Source organism: Callithrix jacchus, chromosome 17 (assembly GCF_049354715.1).
Source record: "Callithrix jacchus isolate 240 chromosome 17, calJac240_pri, whole genome shotgun sequence".
NCBI lineage: Eukaryota > Metazoa > Chordata > Mammalia > Primates > Cebidae > Callithrix > Callithrix jacchus.
The window spans coordinates 76,476,325-76,492,671 of NC_133518.1; the positions used below are offsets into that span (position 1 = coordinate 76,476,325).

The 16,347-nt window shown below is 55.5% G+C and overlaps 1 protein-coding gene across 10 annotated transcripts in view; it reads right to left on the minus strand.

The window, feature by feature from the left end:
* SCN5A (sodium voltage-gated channel alpha subunit 5) overlaps positions 1–16,347 on the minus strand; it is a 103,134-nt gene that overhangs the window by 69,594 nt on the left and 17,193 nt on the right. For all 10 annotated transcript variants that reach the window (XM_078354661.1, XM_078354660.1, XM_035277747.3 and 7 more), the window contains 3 exons: positions 14,072–14,190; positions 6,637–6,726; positions 5,147–5,275 (listed from right to left, as the gene is read on the minus strand). In XM_078354661.1, the coding sequence (XP_078210787.1) occupies positions 5,147–5,275; positions 6,637–6,716 (209 nt within the window). In that variant the 5' untranslated portion in view covers positions 6,717–6,726; positions 14,072–14,190. The remainder of the gene's footprint in view (positions 1–5,146; positions 5,276–6,636; positions 6,727–14,071; positions 14,191–16,347) is intronic.

Sequence of the window (16,347 nt, forward strand, 5' to 3'; positions counted from 1 at the left end):
CTCCTGTCCCTTACAGACCCAGTCTGTCCCCCGGTGTCTCCCTGAAAACTCTGCCTGTCTCTAGCTTAGATTCTGCCTGTCTTTTCCTGTCCCAGGGTGGGAACCAACCGTCCTTGCTTCCCTCCTGTCCCTTACAGACCCAGTCTGTCCCCCGGTGTCTCCACTGAAAACTCTGCCTGTCTCTAGCTTAGATTCTGCCTGTCTTTTCCTGTCCCAGGGTGGAAGCTGCCCCCAGCACAGTGTCCCCAGCACAGACAGTGCTTGGCCTCCATTCATTGTCTGCCTTCTAGGCAGCTGGTGTCCTAAGGTGACAAGGACAGCTTAATGACAGAATAAGGGAGGACCGTATCTGTGCTCCTGGCAGGCTTGCAAAGCCAGCTGAGTGGCTGGAAATAGGAGTGCAGCTGGTGGCCGTGTGTCTGTCTGGGACAGCAATCATAAGTTAGAGGAAGTCTTAAAAGAGGACTGAAAGGGTCAGGGTGTTGAATGTCCGGGACCATGTTGGTGACATGGAGGGGGAGCTGCTTCCCTCTTTTATTCTGCCCAGATCCCCACCAAGGCCTCTTTTGGGTCCTCTGAGTGTGGCAGAGCAGGATGAATGCTTGGTATGACACAGGGCCAGTTACAGAGGTGTCAAATGTGGGGTCGCGTGAGGGGATGGAACTTTGCCCCTCTCAAACCCTCCTCCAAGCCAGTCTTCCCCTTTCGTGATGGCTATACTACCAGCCAGGGGCAGACAACGGGAACAGGATTGCTGGCCATGGCACAGAAAGAGCAAAGGGTGGTGGGTGAGAATCCTAACCCATCACCAGCCCCAGCGCAGGGAAGCCTTCTTCCTGCCCCGCCCTTATCTTGAGATGGTGAAGCCCACGCTGTTAGTGACTATGGGCATTGCCACCCTCCTCTCTGCCCTCCCTCCCTTCCCCTCCAGGTTTGGTTTCCATAACAACTCAGAAGGTTGGAGGCTGTGCTAACTAGCAGGTAACGCCCTTGTGTGAGTAGGGCCACAGGAAGAGCTCTGCCTGGAGGGTTGAGAGCCGAGCCTGGCAGGCTTCCCAGCACCCTGCCCCAGATGCTCCCACAGCCTCTAGATCAGTGGGGTGGAGGATCACCCCACAGAAACATCAGACTCGGGGTGCCTCTCCCATCCATCTCATGGTTAGAGTCTCAGCATTGCTGCCGATTCAACCTATAACTTTGGGCAGGTGCCAGGTTCTCTGTGAGCCTCACTTTCTCCATCTGTGTAATGGAGGCACTGAATGGAATGTTTCCCTTCACTCACGTCTCCTTGATCATCCTAGAGTCCCTTGTTACTGAACCACTGCATCTCTAAGAGAGTGCATTTTAAACGCAGTAATTAACTGGTTTTCATAAGGCAGAATCCCCATCAATTGAAGCTGCCAGGCCAGGCCAGCCAAGGGCCCACAGCTGATGTGCCAATAGGTCACACAGCCCTGTGGGAAGTGGATGTGCCATTTCTGTGAGATGCTTGGAAATGTGGAGAGTGTCTGAGCTTCTGAGGCCAGGTTCTGCCTTGTCAGCCCCAGCGCTGGCACACAGTGAAGGCAAGCAGGTTTTGGTGAGGAAGGCACATCTGCTTTGTGACTCTCAGTGGAAGAAGCGGTTTGGGAATGAAACCAGGATTCTCCCAGGAGTTGGGCAAAGAGGACTTGCTAAGGGCCTGAAGTCACTCAGGATTCTCCCAGATACAGAGCCTGAGCCACAGCTTGCCCCAAAGCAAGCTGGGGGTCCCTCTGTGGTGACACTGTCTTGCCCAGATTCCAGGTTGGGGAGCTAGGAAAGGCTCAGGCAGATGCTGTATCCTCTCCTACCCGAAACCTCCTTCCTTGTGTGACACCCAGCCTCAGGACCCCATGGATTACTGCTTCCCAGCCCCTGGGCACCCCAGGGCCCAGCCTGGCAATCCTACTCCATTCCTAAGTCAGTGCAACCTCCCCGGCTCTGACATGAAAAGTTCTCCCTCTCTTTGAAACCTCAGACATGCCTCCCCACTCTGTTCTCAGCTGATGATCAAGCTTCTTATTTCACTGAGAAAATAGAAGCAATCAGAAGAGAAGTTCCTTTTTCTTTCCTCATCAGCTCTGAGTCCACCTCCATCTCCACCTGAAACTCTGCCTTTCCCGCTCTTCAGGTTGATGCTCCCCCTTGGCGCTGGATTCCCACCCTCTTGGGCCAGCTCGAGGGCTTGGTTCCTGCAATCCCTTGCTCATCTACATCACCTGGCATCCCCCCTCTAGAATGGATCATTTCCACCGGCCTGCAAAGACACCCCCCTTCCTTAAAAGTTCTCCCTTGATTGACCCACATTCCTTGCCAATCACCACACCATTTTCGGTCCCATTTTACAGCAAGCCCCACAAAACAGATGTCTCTACTTCCCACGCCCCCCTCCTCCCACTCCTCCAACCCTCCTTAACCAGGTGCACCCCTCTTGTCAAGGGCTCTGATCACATCTGCCTTTTACCACCAGTGACCTTCCCACTGTCAAGTCCAGCAGTCCATTCTTAGTTGCTGCCTTCCGCAGCCACCCGGCGGTGGGTTTCCAGTGGACCACATTCCTTCCCAGACACCTCTCTCTCCTGACTTGCCTACACGCTCCAGTCTTCGCGCCTGGCCTCCCGATGTCGGAGCGCCCCACAGTATATTCAGGTTACACGCCACACTCTTGCCTAGGTGATGCCATCTGGTCTCCTGGCTTTAAATAACATCTGTATACCTCCATGCTGGACCTCTTTCTTGGACCCTAGACTGGAATATCCCGTTGCCTACTCGGTATCTCACCCTGGGTGCCTGCAAATGTCACACATCTCACTCTGGACTTTTGATTTTCCTCCTACTTCAGCCAGTGCCACTCTTTCCAATTTTCCATTTCAACCAATGGGAACACTGTCCACCCAGAATCTGCCCAAACCAAAAACCACCGAGGGGGCCTCCCATCAGCCCTACCTGCAAAATACAGCTCCAGAAGCTGACCAGGTGCTCCCCTTCTCCACCTGGTCCTTGGCTCCAGTCACTACCTTCTCTCCTGGCTGCCAAGAGATCCTCCTAACTACTCTGCCTGCCTCTGTCTGCCCTTCTCCAGTCTGTGGTCCACACCACAGCCAGGGGAGTCTCTACAGGATGTAAAGCAAGTCCCGGCTCGGCCTGTTCTTACACCCCAGGGCTCCCATCACACCTGCCTTTTACCACCATCTGTCCTGCATTCCACCGCTCTGTAACTTTGTCCCCCGCCACTCTTCCCTTGCTTGCTCAGTGCCACTGAGGCCTAAATCCATACTGGATTTGGGGCAAGTATGTGGTACTGTCTCTCAGAGCCAGTTTTTCCACTTGTAAAATAGGGCGAGAGTTGGCTCACAAATAGTATACCCAGAAACAGAGATTCTGATGCATTTACCCACTGCCAGGTTCACTGCCTAGCTTGAAAGTGCCCCATTCACCAGGGTACAGGGTTCGGGGTACAGGGTACAGTGTACAGGGTTCAGAGTACAGGGTTCAGGGTACAGGGTACAGGGTTCAGGGTACAGGGTACAGGGTTCAGGGTTCAGGGTACAGTGTACAGGGTTCAGGGTTCAGGGTACAGGGTTCAGGGTTCAGGGTACAGGGTTCAGGGTTCAGGGTTCAGGGTATAGGGTACAGGGTTCAGGGTACAGGGTACAGGGTTCAGGGTTCAGGGTACAGAGTACAGGGTACAGGGAACAGGGTCCAGGGTTCAGGGTTCAGGGAACAGGCTATAGGGTACAGGAGACAGCTTCCCTCTTGCCCTCTCCCCCCCACAGCATGGCTGAGCTCAGGGCTGCTCACGTCTGGGCTAAAGACTATCTTCAGTAGGTAGATTTGGGGATTCAGGCATCCTAGAAAGTGACAGCTGAGCTGAGCTTCTGACACCACAGCACCCAACATGTCCTTTCACATGTCGGGAAGCAGGGTTTGCAAGGGCAGGGGATCTAAGCCTCACCGGCTCTGCTCCTTGCTGAGGTGCAGTGCTCAGCCCGCACACACTGGGTCCTCTGACTTCAGAAAGGCCTTTTTCTTTCTTTTCTTCAGACAGTCTTGCTCTGCTGTCCAGGCTGGCGTGCAGGGATGTGATCACAGCTCACTGCAGCCTTGACTTCATGGGCTCAAGTGATCCTCTCGCTTCAGCCTCCCAATGGCTGAGATTGCAGGTGTGTGCCACCATGCCCAGCTCATTTTTGTGTTTCTCATAGGGTCTCCCTATGTTGCCCAGTTTGCTCTGGAACTCTTGAGCTCAAGGATTCTGCCCACCTCGGCCTCCCAAACTGCTGGAATTACAGGACAGACCCCTCAGCAAGAGTTTCTCCTTGCAAAGAGGTGGGGCCTCAGCCTGGGCTGCAGCAGTCCTGGGGTCATGTTCACTTCCTGGCAGGCTCTCTGTGTGTCCTTGGCATCAGTTTTCTCACCCATAAAATGGGCTAGGCCATCGCCACATAGCCTACTGGCTGGTGTGAGGATCCACTGTATGCTGTGAGTGGCCGGGTGCTTTATAATGTGCCAAGCGTTCAGCCTCTGGACGGAGCAAGCTGATGTGCTGGTGTGCCCGGCGTGCATTTATAATGTGCCAAGCGTTCAGCCTCTGGATGGAGCAAGCTGATGTGCTGGTGTGCCCGGCGTGCATTTATAATGTGCCAAGTGTTCAGCCTCTGGATGGAGCAAGCTGATGTGCGGGTGTGCCCGGCGTGCATTTCGGCGGATGCTTAGTCACTTCTCCAGGCTCTTTCTCTTTACTGCAATTTCATTCTTAATCATCTTGGAATCCAGGTCACCGTTCACAGTGGGCCAGGGGTAGAAATACTGGTTTCTCTTGGTGGAAAGGGCAGAGGATACAAAACCAGAACCTTAATGATGTCCCCAGAGCCCAGGGCTGCCGTGGAGCCCCAGGTGAGCCAGCGGGCCTGACCACCAAGGCCTGCCTGAGCCGTCTCTACCCACAGGACAAGCTGAGGGCCCCTGCCCTGCCTTGCTCCAGTGTGTGTGCATGTGGACTGCGGGGAGGAAGCCAGAAAGAGAGGGCGGTCCGGGGCCTGGGGTGGTGCACACCCCATCCCAGTGCGGCTGGCATAGCACAGCACAGCACCGCACCGCACCGCACAGCAAACGAGATACTTACGCCATGACAATCACACTGAAGTCCAGCCAGTTCCATGGGTCCCGAAGGAAGGTGAATGCATGCAGGCAGAAGCCTCGAGCCAGGATCTTGACCAGAGACTCAAAGGTGTAAATGGCGGTGAAGGTGTACCTGGGCAGGAGAGGCCAGTGGAGTTTCTCAGGGAGGCCCAAGCAGGCCAGGTTCTGCAGGTTCCCTACATGGCGTGAAGCCCACATAGCTCCCTTCAATAGGGGCCATCAAGCGACGCTGTCTGCAATGCCCCCATGGCTGAGCTGCAGTTGGGGGAAGGAGCTTTGCTATAAACATCTGGCTAACGAATACATCGTCCAATCTGTTAATTCCGTATTACTGAGTAACTGCCATGTGTCCATCTGAACTCTGTGTTCTCTCTCGGTTGTCTTGGTGGAATAAAACCCCCTCCCAATCTCCTTCCCCCAGCCCTGGGGGGCCATGTGCACAACAGGCATGCAGTGGCACAGGGTCTGTGCTGCAGGACAGTATACATGGGCCCTCAGCCCTGTTTGTGGGGCCTCAGCAGCTAGCAATGGGCCCAGTCAATCCTCAGCTGCTTACAGGGTAGGTGGGTCCAGCTGTCCACCCTGGGCTGGAAGGGGTGTTGATGTTCTAATGCATGGGGCTGGTGGGAGTGGGGGTGCTGTTCTCTCTGCCTGGGGCAGCCTAAGGAACCCACAATGCCTGCATGCTGGGACTGGGGCCTCCAGGGCTGGACTGGGAGAGGACCGCATCCCAAGACTCAGAGCAGCTGCATGTAGCAGCTGCATGTGAACGTGCAGAACGACCAGACAGGCTGCTTTGGGGAGAGAGGCTGCCCCAGCATTCTGCCGGCCTCCTCAAAACAGCAGCCAGATGCAGTCAGTGCCTATCAAGTCTGCTTAGAACCTCTCAGTAAGGTACTTCTATTCAAGAAGAAAAGACCAGAGGTGGTTTTCTCAAACCGTGCAGATGGTTATAGGAGGCAGGACTTGGGGGAAAAAAAAGGCAGCAGAGGGTGTTACTGAAGTGGAGAGAGCCCTGGGGCACCTCCCAGCTGCGTGACTCAGGCCAGCTATTTCTCCAATTCTTAGCCTCATCTGTGGAACGGGCCACATGGCTGCACCCACACTACTGGGTCGCCATGAGGGCTAAAGGATGATGCTTACTGTCCTTATGGCAGTGCCCGGTGTGCACAAAATGCTCAATACGTTCCTACTATTTCAGAACTTTCTCCAATGTCATCACCCCTCTTTAGGTGGGGCAGGGAGAAACTCCCTACTTTGCCAATCTGGAACGCTTCCTCCACAGAAGGCACAACTCAAAGCCAGAAGTTGGCAGGACTGGGAACGTCAAAAGAGGGTAGCAGCTGAGGCCAGGGCCTCCCCACTGCCACGGGCACGTTCCTGGGCCTGGACACAGCCCCCTTCCAGGGCGGCCTCAGAAGCCACGGCATGGAATGGAAAGGAAGGGAGGGGCCACGTGGAGAAGATACTCACTCGACATACTTGGTCCAGGGTGGAGGGTCGTGCTGGGCCATGAACACGCAGTTGGTGAGGATGGTGCACATGATGAGCATGCTGAAGAGCGTGCGTGGGGTCAAGGAAAGCCGAGCCACGCGGGTCAGCTGTGCCACCACCGCTGGGGGTCCTGCCCCTGGGGTCACCACTGCCAGGCCAGTGCTACCAGAGCAATAAATAGGGTCTCTAAAGAGAAACACTGGGGCTGTGACCAGTCCATGCCAACCCCCCTCCACCCAGGTTGGTCTCTGCCCCTTCCCCAGCACCTCAGCTGGCCCTGCCCTGCTCCATGACACCCAGAAGGCACCAGAGACCTGAAACCACACCGTTGGTAGGGTTTCGTGTGGAGGGAAGGCAGGAAAGGTGTTCACCAGGCCTCAAAGGCTTTTCACTGCAGTCAGGCGAGGGGCCCTGTCCTCAGTCACATAGGAGAGAAGTGGGCATTCACAAATTGCTCCTCAGGGGAAGGCGAGGCCAGGGTGGCAGGCTCTGTCTAGGGCTTCTCTGCAGAACGCTCTGCTGCCACACAGCTACACTCGTGGCCGGGGCCTGCTGCCCTGGGGAGGCAAGGGCCGCCCCTCTTGCTGCTTCCTGCGTGTGCACCTACCCTTCAAGCTCCACCTAGAAATCCTCTCGCCCTGCAGGAGCCCCTCAGCGGGACCCCACCCAACTCCCCACAGCTTGCCCTGCCTTTCTGGTAACATGTTGCTGCCTCTGTGCCCTGGGGCCTTCGGGCACCCCTCTTTTAGCCATAGTGGCTCACTGAATGGCAATGTCCATCTGTCCTCAAATGCCAGAACTGTGCCTCAGGCCTGCTTGTGGGCTCCTAGCAGTGAAATGAGCTGTCCAGGCCTTCTGTGACCCTAACTCTGGCTACAGTCCTGGCTGCTGCTTCCGGCTAGACAAAGCTCTGGCTGCCCTCCTCCACCTCTACCTCACTCCTGCAGGCCTGCAGGGGAACAAGCGGGCAGACTCTGGGCCTCCTGTGAACTGGGGCACCCCTGGGAGCCTGGCCTAGAGCAGGGACCCTGTGCTTCTCTCACAAACCTCCCCCTCCAGCCTCAGAGGAGAGCCTGGGCCTTCCACACCCCATGGCTGCCCCCAAGCACGACACCACACCCGGCCTCAGCCCCGTATGCAGAGCTGCCAAACTGGCGATTCCCACGGGCTGCCCAGGAGCTGCAGTAATTGAGCTCGGGGGCTTCCTCTTTCCTCCCTAGCACAGCTCCGCCTCGTCTGACGGGGAGGCTAGGGGAGGCCAGTGGAGTCCGACCACAGACCAGGCCGGCTGCGGTGCTGACTGCCCCAGCTGGGGACAGTGCGGAGGCCTCTCAGGAATGTAACCAGGTAGATGCCCTCCATGCCACCAGTCCTCTTCTAGGGAGTCAGGCAATCAGGAAATCAGCATCTCAAACCAGCCACCAGTTTATAATTATCTAATTTCTCATCTGGGAGAGAGGGAGTTAGGCTTTGGGAATCTCCCTTAGTTAAACGAGGGCTGAGCCAACAGGACTTCTGGGATCCAGGAAGCCTTGATTCCTCCCTGGCCAGAAGGCATCACTTCAGGCCCTGGGGTCCCTCCGTCAGCTTGGTATCTGCCCAGCTCTCTGCCTGTGTGAGGGTCTCTAGGCCCAGGCTTACATCCCTCTCCAGCTTTCAAGGCAGGATCAGATAATCATCTCAGTATCAGCACCCCTTTGCCCTTACACACACACACACACACACACACACACACACAGCCCACACCTGGGCTATGTGCCAAGGCTTTCCTCACTGGGTAGACTGTTAACAAGCCCCCCCAACCAGTCTTTACTCACTCCCACGGATCTATCGCTCAGCGTCTATGAGGATCCCAGGTGACCCCTAGAATACGCAGGCAATGATGCTGAGAGTGAGTATTTATTGAGCCCTTTCTAGATGTCAGAATTTCCTCTCCGTGTCCATCTGCTAATTCAATTTTCCCAACAACCTTACGCAGTGGGGACTTTGTTTCCATTTTAGGTGGCGAGAAGACTGAGGCACAAAGTGGTCAAGTTGAAGGTCACTGTGGTAGGCAGACTAATGCCCCCAGCACCCCCAAGGTAGCCATAGACGAATCCCCGGAACTGTGAATATGCTAATTTGTGTGAGAAAATGAGACTGGGAACATGTGTGTCTCCCCCACCTCCGAGGACAGGGTCCAGCTCTGTCCCTGGGGCTGGAGTGCGATGGTATGATCGAAGCTCACCACAGCCTTGAACTCTTGGCTCAAGAGATCCTCCCACCTCAGCCTCCCGAGTAGCTAGGACTATAGATGTGCACTAACTATCCAGCTAATTTTTAATTTTTTTGTAGACATGACGTCATGCCATGTTGTTTAGTCTGGTCTCGAACTCGTGGGCTCAAGTGATCCTCCACCTCAGCCACCCAAAGTTCTTAGATTATAAGTGTCAGCCCCTGTGCCTGGCCCTAAATTAAAGATCTTGAGGCTGGGAGATCATTCTGGATGATCCAGGTATACTCCGTATAATCACAGGCGTCCTTTTATGTAAAAGAAGGAGATGCAGACTGTTGTGATCTGAAACTCAACTGGCCATTCCGGCTTGACAATGAAAGGGGACCACGGGCCAAGAATCCAGTGCAGCCTCTAGAAACTGGAAAAGCCCAGGAAAAACATTCTCCCCTGGAGCCTCCAAAAGGGGTGCAGCCTACTGACACCTTGAGTTGAGTCCAGCAAGAACCATTTTGGACCTCTGACCTCCAGCGCTGTAAGATGATAAATCTGTGTTGCTTTAAGCCACTGCGTTGGTGGTGATTTGTTACAGCAGTCCTGGGAAAGTACTCCAGGGACTAGCCTGCACCCCAGCTCTCCTGATCCTGGCCCTACTCCGAGGCCCTGTGCTGCACTCTCTGCAAGATGACATTCAAGGCCCCCCCGGGCCACTCTCCTGCCTCCAGACTGGAGGGCCTGCGTGAGTCACGCTGCTTCCAGTGCTCACCTGCCAAGCAGGTAAGCTATTCCACGCCTGGCCTCTGTCACCCATGGGGCAGTGTGAAAACCAAAAGAGGTAAAGAGCACCGTCGAATATGGGAGACTACCATACAGGAGGAAGGAAATCCCACCTGAGCATGTGTGCGTGGCCGTGAGTGGGAGCCAGGGAGGCGATGGAGCTGCGTTCCCAAAATGCTCTGACATGGGATGTTATGAGAAAACTAGACATGTCTCTGGCTGGGCTGGGCAGGAAGGCTTCCTGGGGGAGGCATTTAGATAAGCACCAAGGCTGGCCAGGGTTGCTCCAGCAACCAGTCAGCCCAGTTGGTCATGGTGAAGCAGGGTGGGCTGAAGGCTGGGTGGTGGACCCAGTGGGGCCCAGTCCCTCCCAGCTCTAGGGGGACTACTCACAGCTCCTCTTAAGAGTGGGGAACAGGCCCCATTGCAGGGAGCAGCAGGGTGGACAGGCTGTGTTCTACTACAGGATGGGCTGGACCTAGACAGAGGTGAGTGAGAACTTGAACACCCACACTCAGGGAAGAGCCAGGGCATACAGCCCTCTGAATCCCATCAGCCAGGGCCTGGGTCCCAGGGTGGGCAACCTATCTATCTGGGTTTTATCTTTTCCAGACACAGCAATGGCTTAGGGTGAGGTGTAGCAAGCTCTTCTCTCTGCCACTTCACTGCTCAAAATCCTTGCCTGGTTCCCGTGGCCTTGAGGACAGCACTTATACAATTGTCAGTTCTTCTGCATGTATGAGATCTCTTCCTTCCTAGACTCAGCCCCCGGTCCAGATGACTCTGACTAACGCGCACCCAGGACCCCATGGAGCCCAGCACGCAGTCAATGCCAGAGAGATGAGGCAACTGAGCTCCCGGCCAGGGCACACCTGTCTGCACTGCCTTGTCATTTCAGGCCAAAGATGGAGCCGGTCCCTCGTGTGGGCCGAGGCAAAGGCCAGCTCTCCAGGTCTGCGCCCCACCGAACATCTGCAATCTTGTCATGTCACTGTCCCCAAACACCCACTCCTAGCCTCGTGATTAAAATGCCAGCAAGGACTGCTTGAGTTGTGGGGAATGCCTGACACTTGGGCTGCCTAAGTCTTCAGATCCCAGGGAGTTTTAAAAAAAAAAAAAGAAAAAACCTCCCAGAGAAAGGGAATTAACTGTAGCTGGGGGTGGGGTGGGGCATTTTCACGTATTTGTGCTGTTAAATCGACATGCACACATACACCCAGAGACATGTGGTTTGATTGCCCATTTGAATCTGGGAGAGGAACGTGGGAGGATTCTGTGCACAGATTCTGTACACCCAGGAAGGCAGAACGCGTCTCGGTGTGTGCGTGAGGCCTCTCTGAATGTGACTGCGGTGGAGTACGGAGTTCAGCTGCTTTCTTTTATTTAATACCGGCAGGAACACATTCTGCAGGATTATAACAAAAATACACATGAAGAAAAAACATTCTATGTGCCCATATCTGCTTTTTCAGTAAGTTCCCAGAGAGCCACGGCAAGTGTGGAGCCCAGAACAAGGCCGAGCGGGATCAGTGCACACTCGCTACTGCCTGTGAGTTCCCGGATCGCCACGAGTGAGCAGGCTTCCTCACCGGGCTGCATCCCTGCCCCCTTTTAAGTTCATCTTTGCCCCACTTGCCCTTCCCAAAGGGTGTAGCATGGAACTCTGCACACGGAGAACTTGGTAGCTGTCTGAATGAATATAAAAATTTAAGCAGAGCAAAAGTTCATCATTCGAAACATGAGACGTGATGATGTTTAGAACGCGCAGTGACTGACAATGGGCACAGGATTTCCTCTGGGGTGGTGCGAATGCTCTGGGAGCAGACGGTGGGATGGCTGCACAACCTGAAGAATACGCTAAAGCCACTGAACCGTGCACTGAAAAATGGCCAATTTTATGGTATATGAAGTATACCTCAAATTAAAAAAAATAATTCATGGAGTGCTTGTAGATTTCTAGGCCTCACACTGGTGATTCTGATCCGGAAAAAGCTAAGAATCTGCATTGTAACAAACTTCCCAGGTGAGACTGAGGCGGCCCTCAGACTGGCATTTGGGAGCAGCTGTGCGAGGGTCGCGTGCACACGGGACCTTGCTAGAACACAGGTTCTGGAGTGAGACCCGAGATTCGGCCATGCCTACAACGTCCTGGTGAAGCTGATGCTACTGGTCCACACGCCACACTCAATGTGAAGGCTCAATGGTGTTGCAGAGGCTCTGCTCCCAAACCCCACAATCCAGGCCTCTTCTTCCCCCCAGTGCCCACTGAGCCCACTAAGTGGCGCTGTCGAGGGCCAGCAATGTGCTGCCATCCCTGGGCAGCCACCGGGAACCCAGCACAGGTCCTCACTAATGCTCCGCACTTCCCTGGGGCAGCTGTCCTGGGGGAGGCAGGCTGGCTCTGAGTCCTCAGGGCCAGTTTTGCCAGGTGGAAGCAGGACCTCACAGCCTCAGAGCCATTGTTCAATGGACCCCCTGGCCTGGCTGGGCACTCGAGGGGCCCTACTGCCTCCCTTGCCCACCTGCCTCCTTGAACTCTCATTTGCCCCACGCCTAGCCTAGCCCCTCGTGGGAGCCCTGGAGCTGCTGCTGCCTCCCCAAGGGCTTCTGTGGCTGCCAAACAGTGCCAGGTTGGTTAGATACCTGGAGGAGAAGCCCCAGGTGAGAGCTGGAGGATGTTTGAGAGAGGCCACGCCCATGGAGCGGGGCTGGAGACAGGCTCAGAGCAAGAAAGAAGCTGGCTTTTCCTCCTCCTGCTGCTCTGTTCTGCTTACCAGGCCGTGACCGCACTCTGGCAGAAATGATAACCAAATAGAAATGGTAACTATCTGTGAAGCTGCCTTATCGCTTTTAGGGGACTATAAAATTCCCGAGGGTCAGATGGAGTCCTTGTCGGCTCGATACCCCAGGGTGCCCAGCAAGCCCCCTGACACCTACAGGGAACTCGAGATGGCTCAAGATGAAACCTGGACCCACACTTGCCCCACACAGTAAGACACAGCTGTGAACGGCAGGCTGCCCCCTGCATATGTCCCTCTCCAGTGTCTGCCTCCCGCCTTGCAGATGCCACAGCCATGGCTTGCATGTGGGGCTCTCAGGAACCCCAACAGAAAGGCGGAGCGGGCTGGAGGAGAGCAGACACGTGGTTGGAGGCATGCATTTCACTTCACATCTGCACGCAGACACTGCCTGCAGCGGACACCCTTCCAACTACCCTCTGGGGTCAGGATCAGGCACTGGACACAAGTGGGAAGAAAGTGGAGCCATAGAAGGAGCACCTTCCATCCCTGCCTGGACAGGAAAAGCTCCTGACCTGCTGGCCTCTGTCCTGCTTACTTAGTCCCTTAGTAGGCAGCTGTCATCCCGAAGCCTCCTGCCTTGGCCGGAGGTGAGTGAAGTCTTTATCCTAGCCTCAAAAAGGTCCATTCAGAGAAGTGGCTGAAGGGGACCTTGGGGAGCTCTGTGGGGCCAGCCTACTAGACCCACAATCGGTCCCACTGCTGAGCTGGTAGCATTGCTCAGATGAACAGCAGAGCCACCTGCATGGGTGCACTCACCCTGGTTGCCACTGCCACGGGGAGGACTGCCCAGGCCCTCGAAGTAAAATACTCATGCCTCTGACTCTGCAGCTGGCACCCCCCTCCCTGAAGGCTCCATTTGCGGGGCCCCTTCTCTGAAGTCCAGAGAACAGAGTGATGAGCTGCTGGCGCCCCATGCTGTGTGCTGCCCAAATGACGCCCCTCTCAGACCCGCGCCTGTTAAGTCTGTCATTACGCTGCGTCACTCCAGTGGTTCTCCTCCGCAGGCTGACGCTTATTTTTTCAGCTGTGGTTTATATAATTTAATGCTAACCAGAGTTCTTTGAGATACTCTGAAACTGCAAACATTTTGTCAACACCTAATCAAAAAGCAAGTGCTGCCCCCCCTCGAAAGATGCCCACATGTGAATAACTGGAGGCCTCTTTACTGGGGATTGGTTTTTCCTTGGCTGAGGCCTGGTGACCTGCTTGAAGGTTCCTGCAAGTGGGTGGGGAGGAGGATGGCCCAAGGGGGTGTGGTGGGAGGGACATCTGGAGCCAACAGCAGAGCCCGACAGATGTCATTTCTTCTGGCATCCTCAGTAGCTTAGCTTTTAGATTGTTCTCCTGAAGAATCAGAAGAGGGTTTCTCAAACCTTCATGTGCTCAAGAATCCCCTGGGGCTCAAATGAAAATGCAGACGTTGACTGGGCAGGTCTGGAGCAGGGTCAGAGGGTCTTCATTTCTAACCAGTTCCCAGGTCATGGCCATGCTGCTTGTCTTAGGACCAGCAAGGAATCAGCAGCACTGTCACTCCTAAACTAGGATGGAGGTGGGCAGCACCCTGTGCACATCCCCAGTGTGGGCCCCCAGGGGATACTCAGCAGCTATTAACTGCAAAGGATATGAGTGAACCAGAATCTTCACAGCTGCTCTCCGGATGGGGTGGAAGGGACTGAGGATGTACAAGGCGTTGGTGGCACTGAACCGGAAGATGGTCTTGCCTTTATTCAGTACGATGAAAGTCTGGGGACAGACAGTAACATTAGGCCCTTGTGTAGCAAGGCTTTGGGGCAGCTTATGGCTCAGAGGCCTTGGACTGTGGTTGAGGGATGGGGTGGGAGGAGGAGGAGAGGGACTGAGGGAGGAAAAGGGGAAGGGAGGCTGCCAGCACATTCAGCAGGTCGGTGGACTCCCTGTCTTGCCCAAGGGTCATGGGGAGGGAGGTCTAGTTTAGGGGGATGTCAGGTTGGTTGAGATTTAGTTTCAAAATTATAGTCAACAAAAAGAAGGGAACTTTCACAGTCTTTGCCCAGCTGTTGTCACAGCAGAGGCTCAGCAGACCTGAGAATGTCTCCTCTCTCCCCTTCTTCCTTAGCTGACCCCTCTTCACCATGCATGGGGTCCCTGCCAGCCCCACTGGGAAGGAGGGCGTGAATGGGAGGCTGGGTCAGCAGGGAGGACTTAGAGGTGAGGAGAAGGGAAAAAGAAAAGGCAGAAGCAGTCCCCTGAGAGAGCTTGGGACCCTGTCTCCTGGAGTCCAGGACAAATGTCAGCCCATCCTGCAGGTTACAACCCACTGCCCCCCCAAGGGGGTCATGAACAGTGCAATGCAACCCCTCCCTGATCTAGAATGGAGGGGTTGTATAGAAGATCCTTTCTACACAGCAATGGGGCACGGGAGAGATGAGAGCTGAATGCTGAGCCACATGCATGTCAGGTGCCCAAGCAGCCCTTGAGGACAGCAGTGCCTCCCTGGTGTGCGGTGGTCACAGCTCTGCGGTCTCACTTCTCCACAGGCTGAGCTGCTGGGACAAGGGTCTGCCTAACCTGGTCTGGGAAGACAAGCTGACCAGATAGATTAGGACCGAAAGTTCTGCTGTGGCCTCCATTGCCTTGCGGGGCTGAGGGCAGCGTGGCCAGGGATCCACAAGTGGAAACAGAAGGTGAGAGGCCGGAATCATCCCTGCAGCTGCTGTGAAAGCATTCCCAGACCCATGGACAGAAGACATGGTGTCCCTGACTCCTCAGCTGCCACCAGCCCCCAAAAGCCCAGCCCAGGCTCGACCTCAACCTCAGTGGGGTCCACCTGCCGTGGAGCTGCCTGTCCCAGCTAACTGCAGCCTGACTGCCCCTCATCCTCCCACTGTAACTCTGACTCACTACCAGCTGTGGCCTTACCCCAACCCCAATTCCCACTTCCATCTCTGACCAGCCATGACCTAGGCCCGCCCACCTTGACTAATCCCACCTTCCAGCCTCACTCGAACACCAGCTGTGGCCCCAACTTGGCCTGGATGCCACTGGAGTCACTATAACCAAGGCAAAGTTCATCTGAGGGTGGGAGCAGACCAAGTTCAAGGCCTCCCCCCCCGCCTGTTGATGTGGACTGGGTGGGCTTTTCCTTCACACGCACACCCACTCACACACACAAGGCATGCATGCACACCCAAAGACGCGCCCCAGGCCCATTCCCAGGCTCTTGGTCTTGCACTGCAGTCCCACCCGCCTCAGTCACATCCTCGCACTGGCCACACCAGCCCTGTCTGCCCCCACGAGCTTCCTCAGCCTGGTGCTGACTGCAGCACCGTGCATGGCACTGCCTTCCTTGTATTCAGCCTTCTTGGAAGAAGACCTTCCCCAAATTCCAATTCCCCTTCCTCTGGAAGTAAGGCCTGAAGTGTGGGCAGCTGGGGGACCAAGTCTCCGCGGGACGTCTGCGTGTGGTGGGTGCACGCTTGGGGCACAAATGGGCCTGAGATCCGGAGGAGGGAGGCCAGGGCAGGGGATTGAGACAGGGGTAGTTACCTCGTGGGCCAGAGCCATGCTGGGAGGAAGCCTGAGTCTCCCTGCCCTAGTGGACAAAAGCCACTTCTCCTCCCTATCATGGAAGGGACAATGGCAGAACAGCACATGCCACCCTCACCCCAAAATCCCCCAGCAGTCACTGCCCCCTCCATCCCTCTCAGATTCCCCACTGGCCTTTCTAGTCCCTTGCCGGCTCTCAAAGCTCAGGGAGCTGCTGTTGTGGCGATGGCCTGAGCCAGCCAGCACAGTCATGCACGGCAAGTTCATGTTGTCAGGCAGGTGGGGTGTGGGGGCTACATGCTGTCCCCAGTAGGGGCTGAAACTCAGGGCTTGATCCCAATTCTCACACACACACACACACCCCACACACACAAT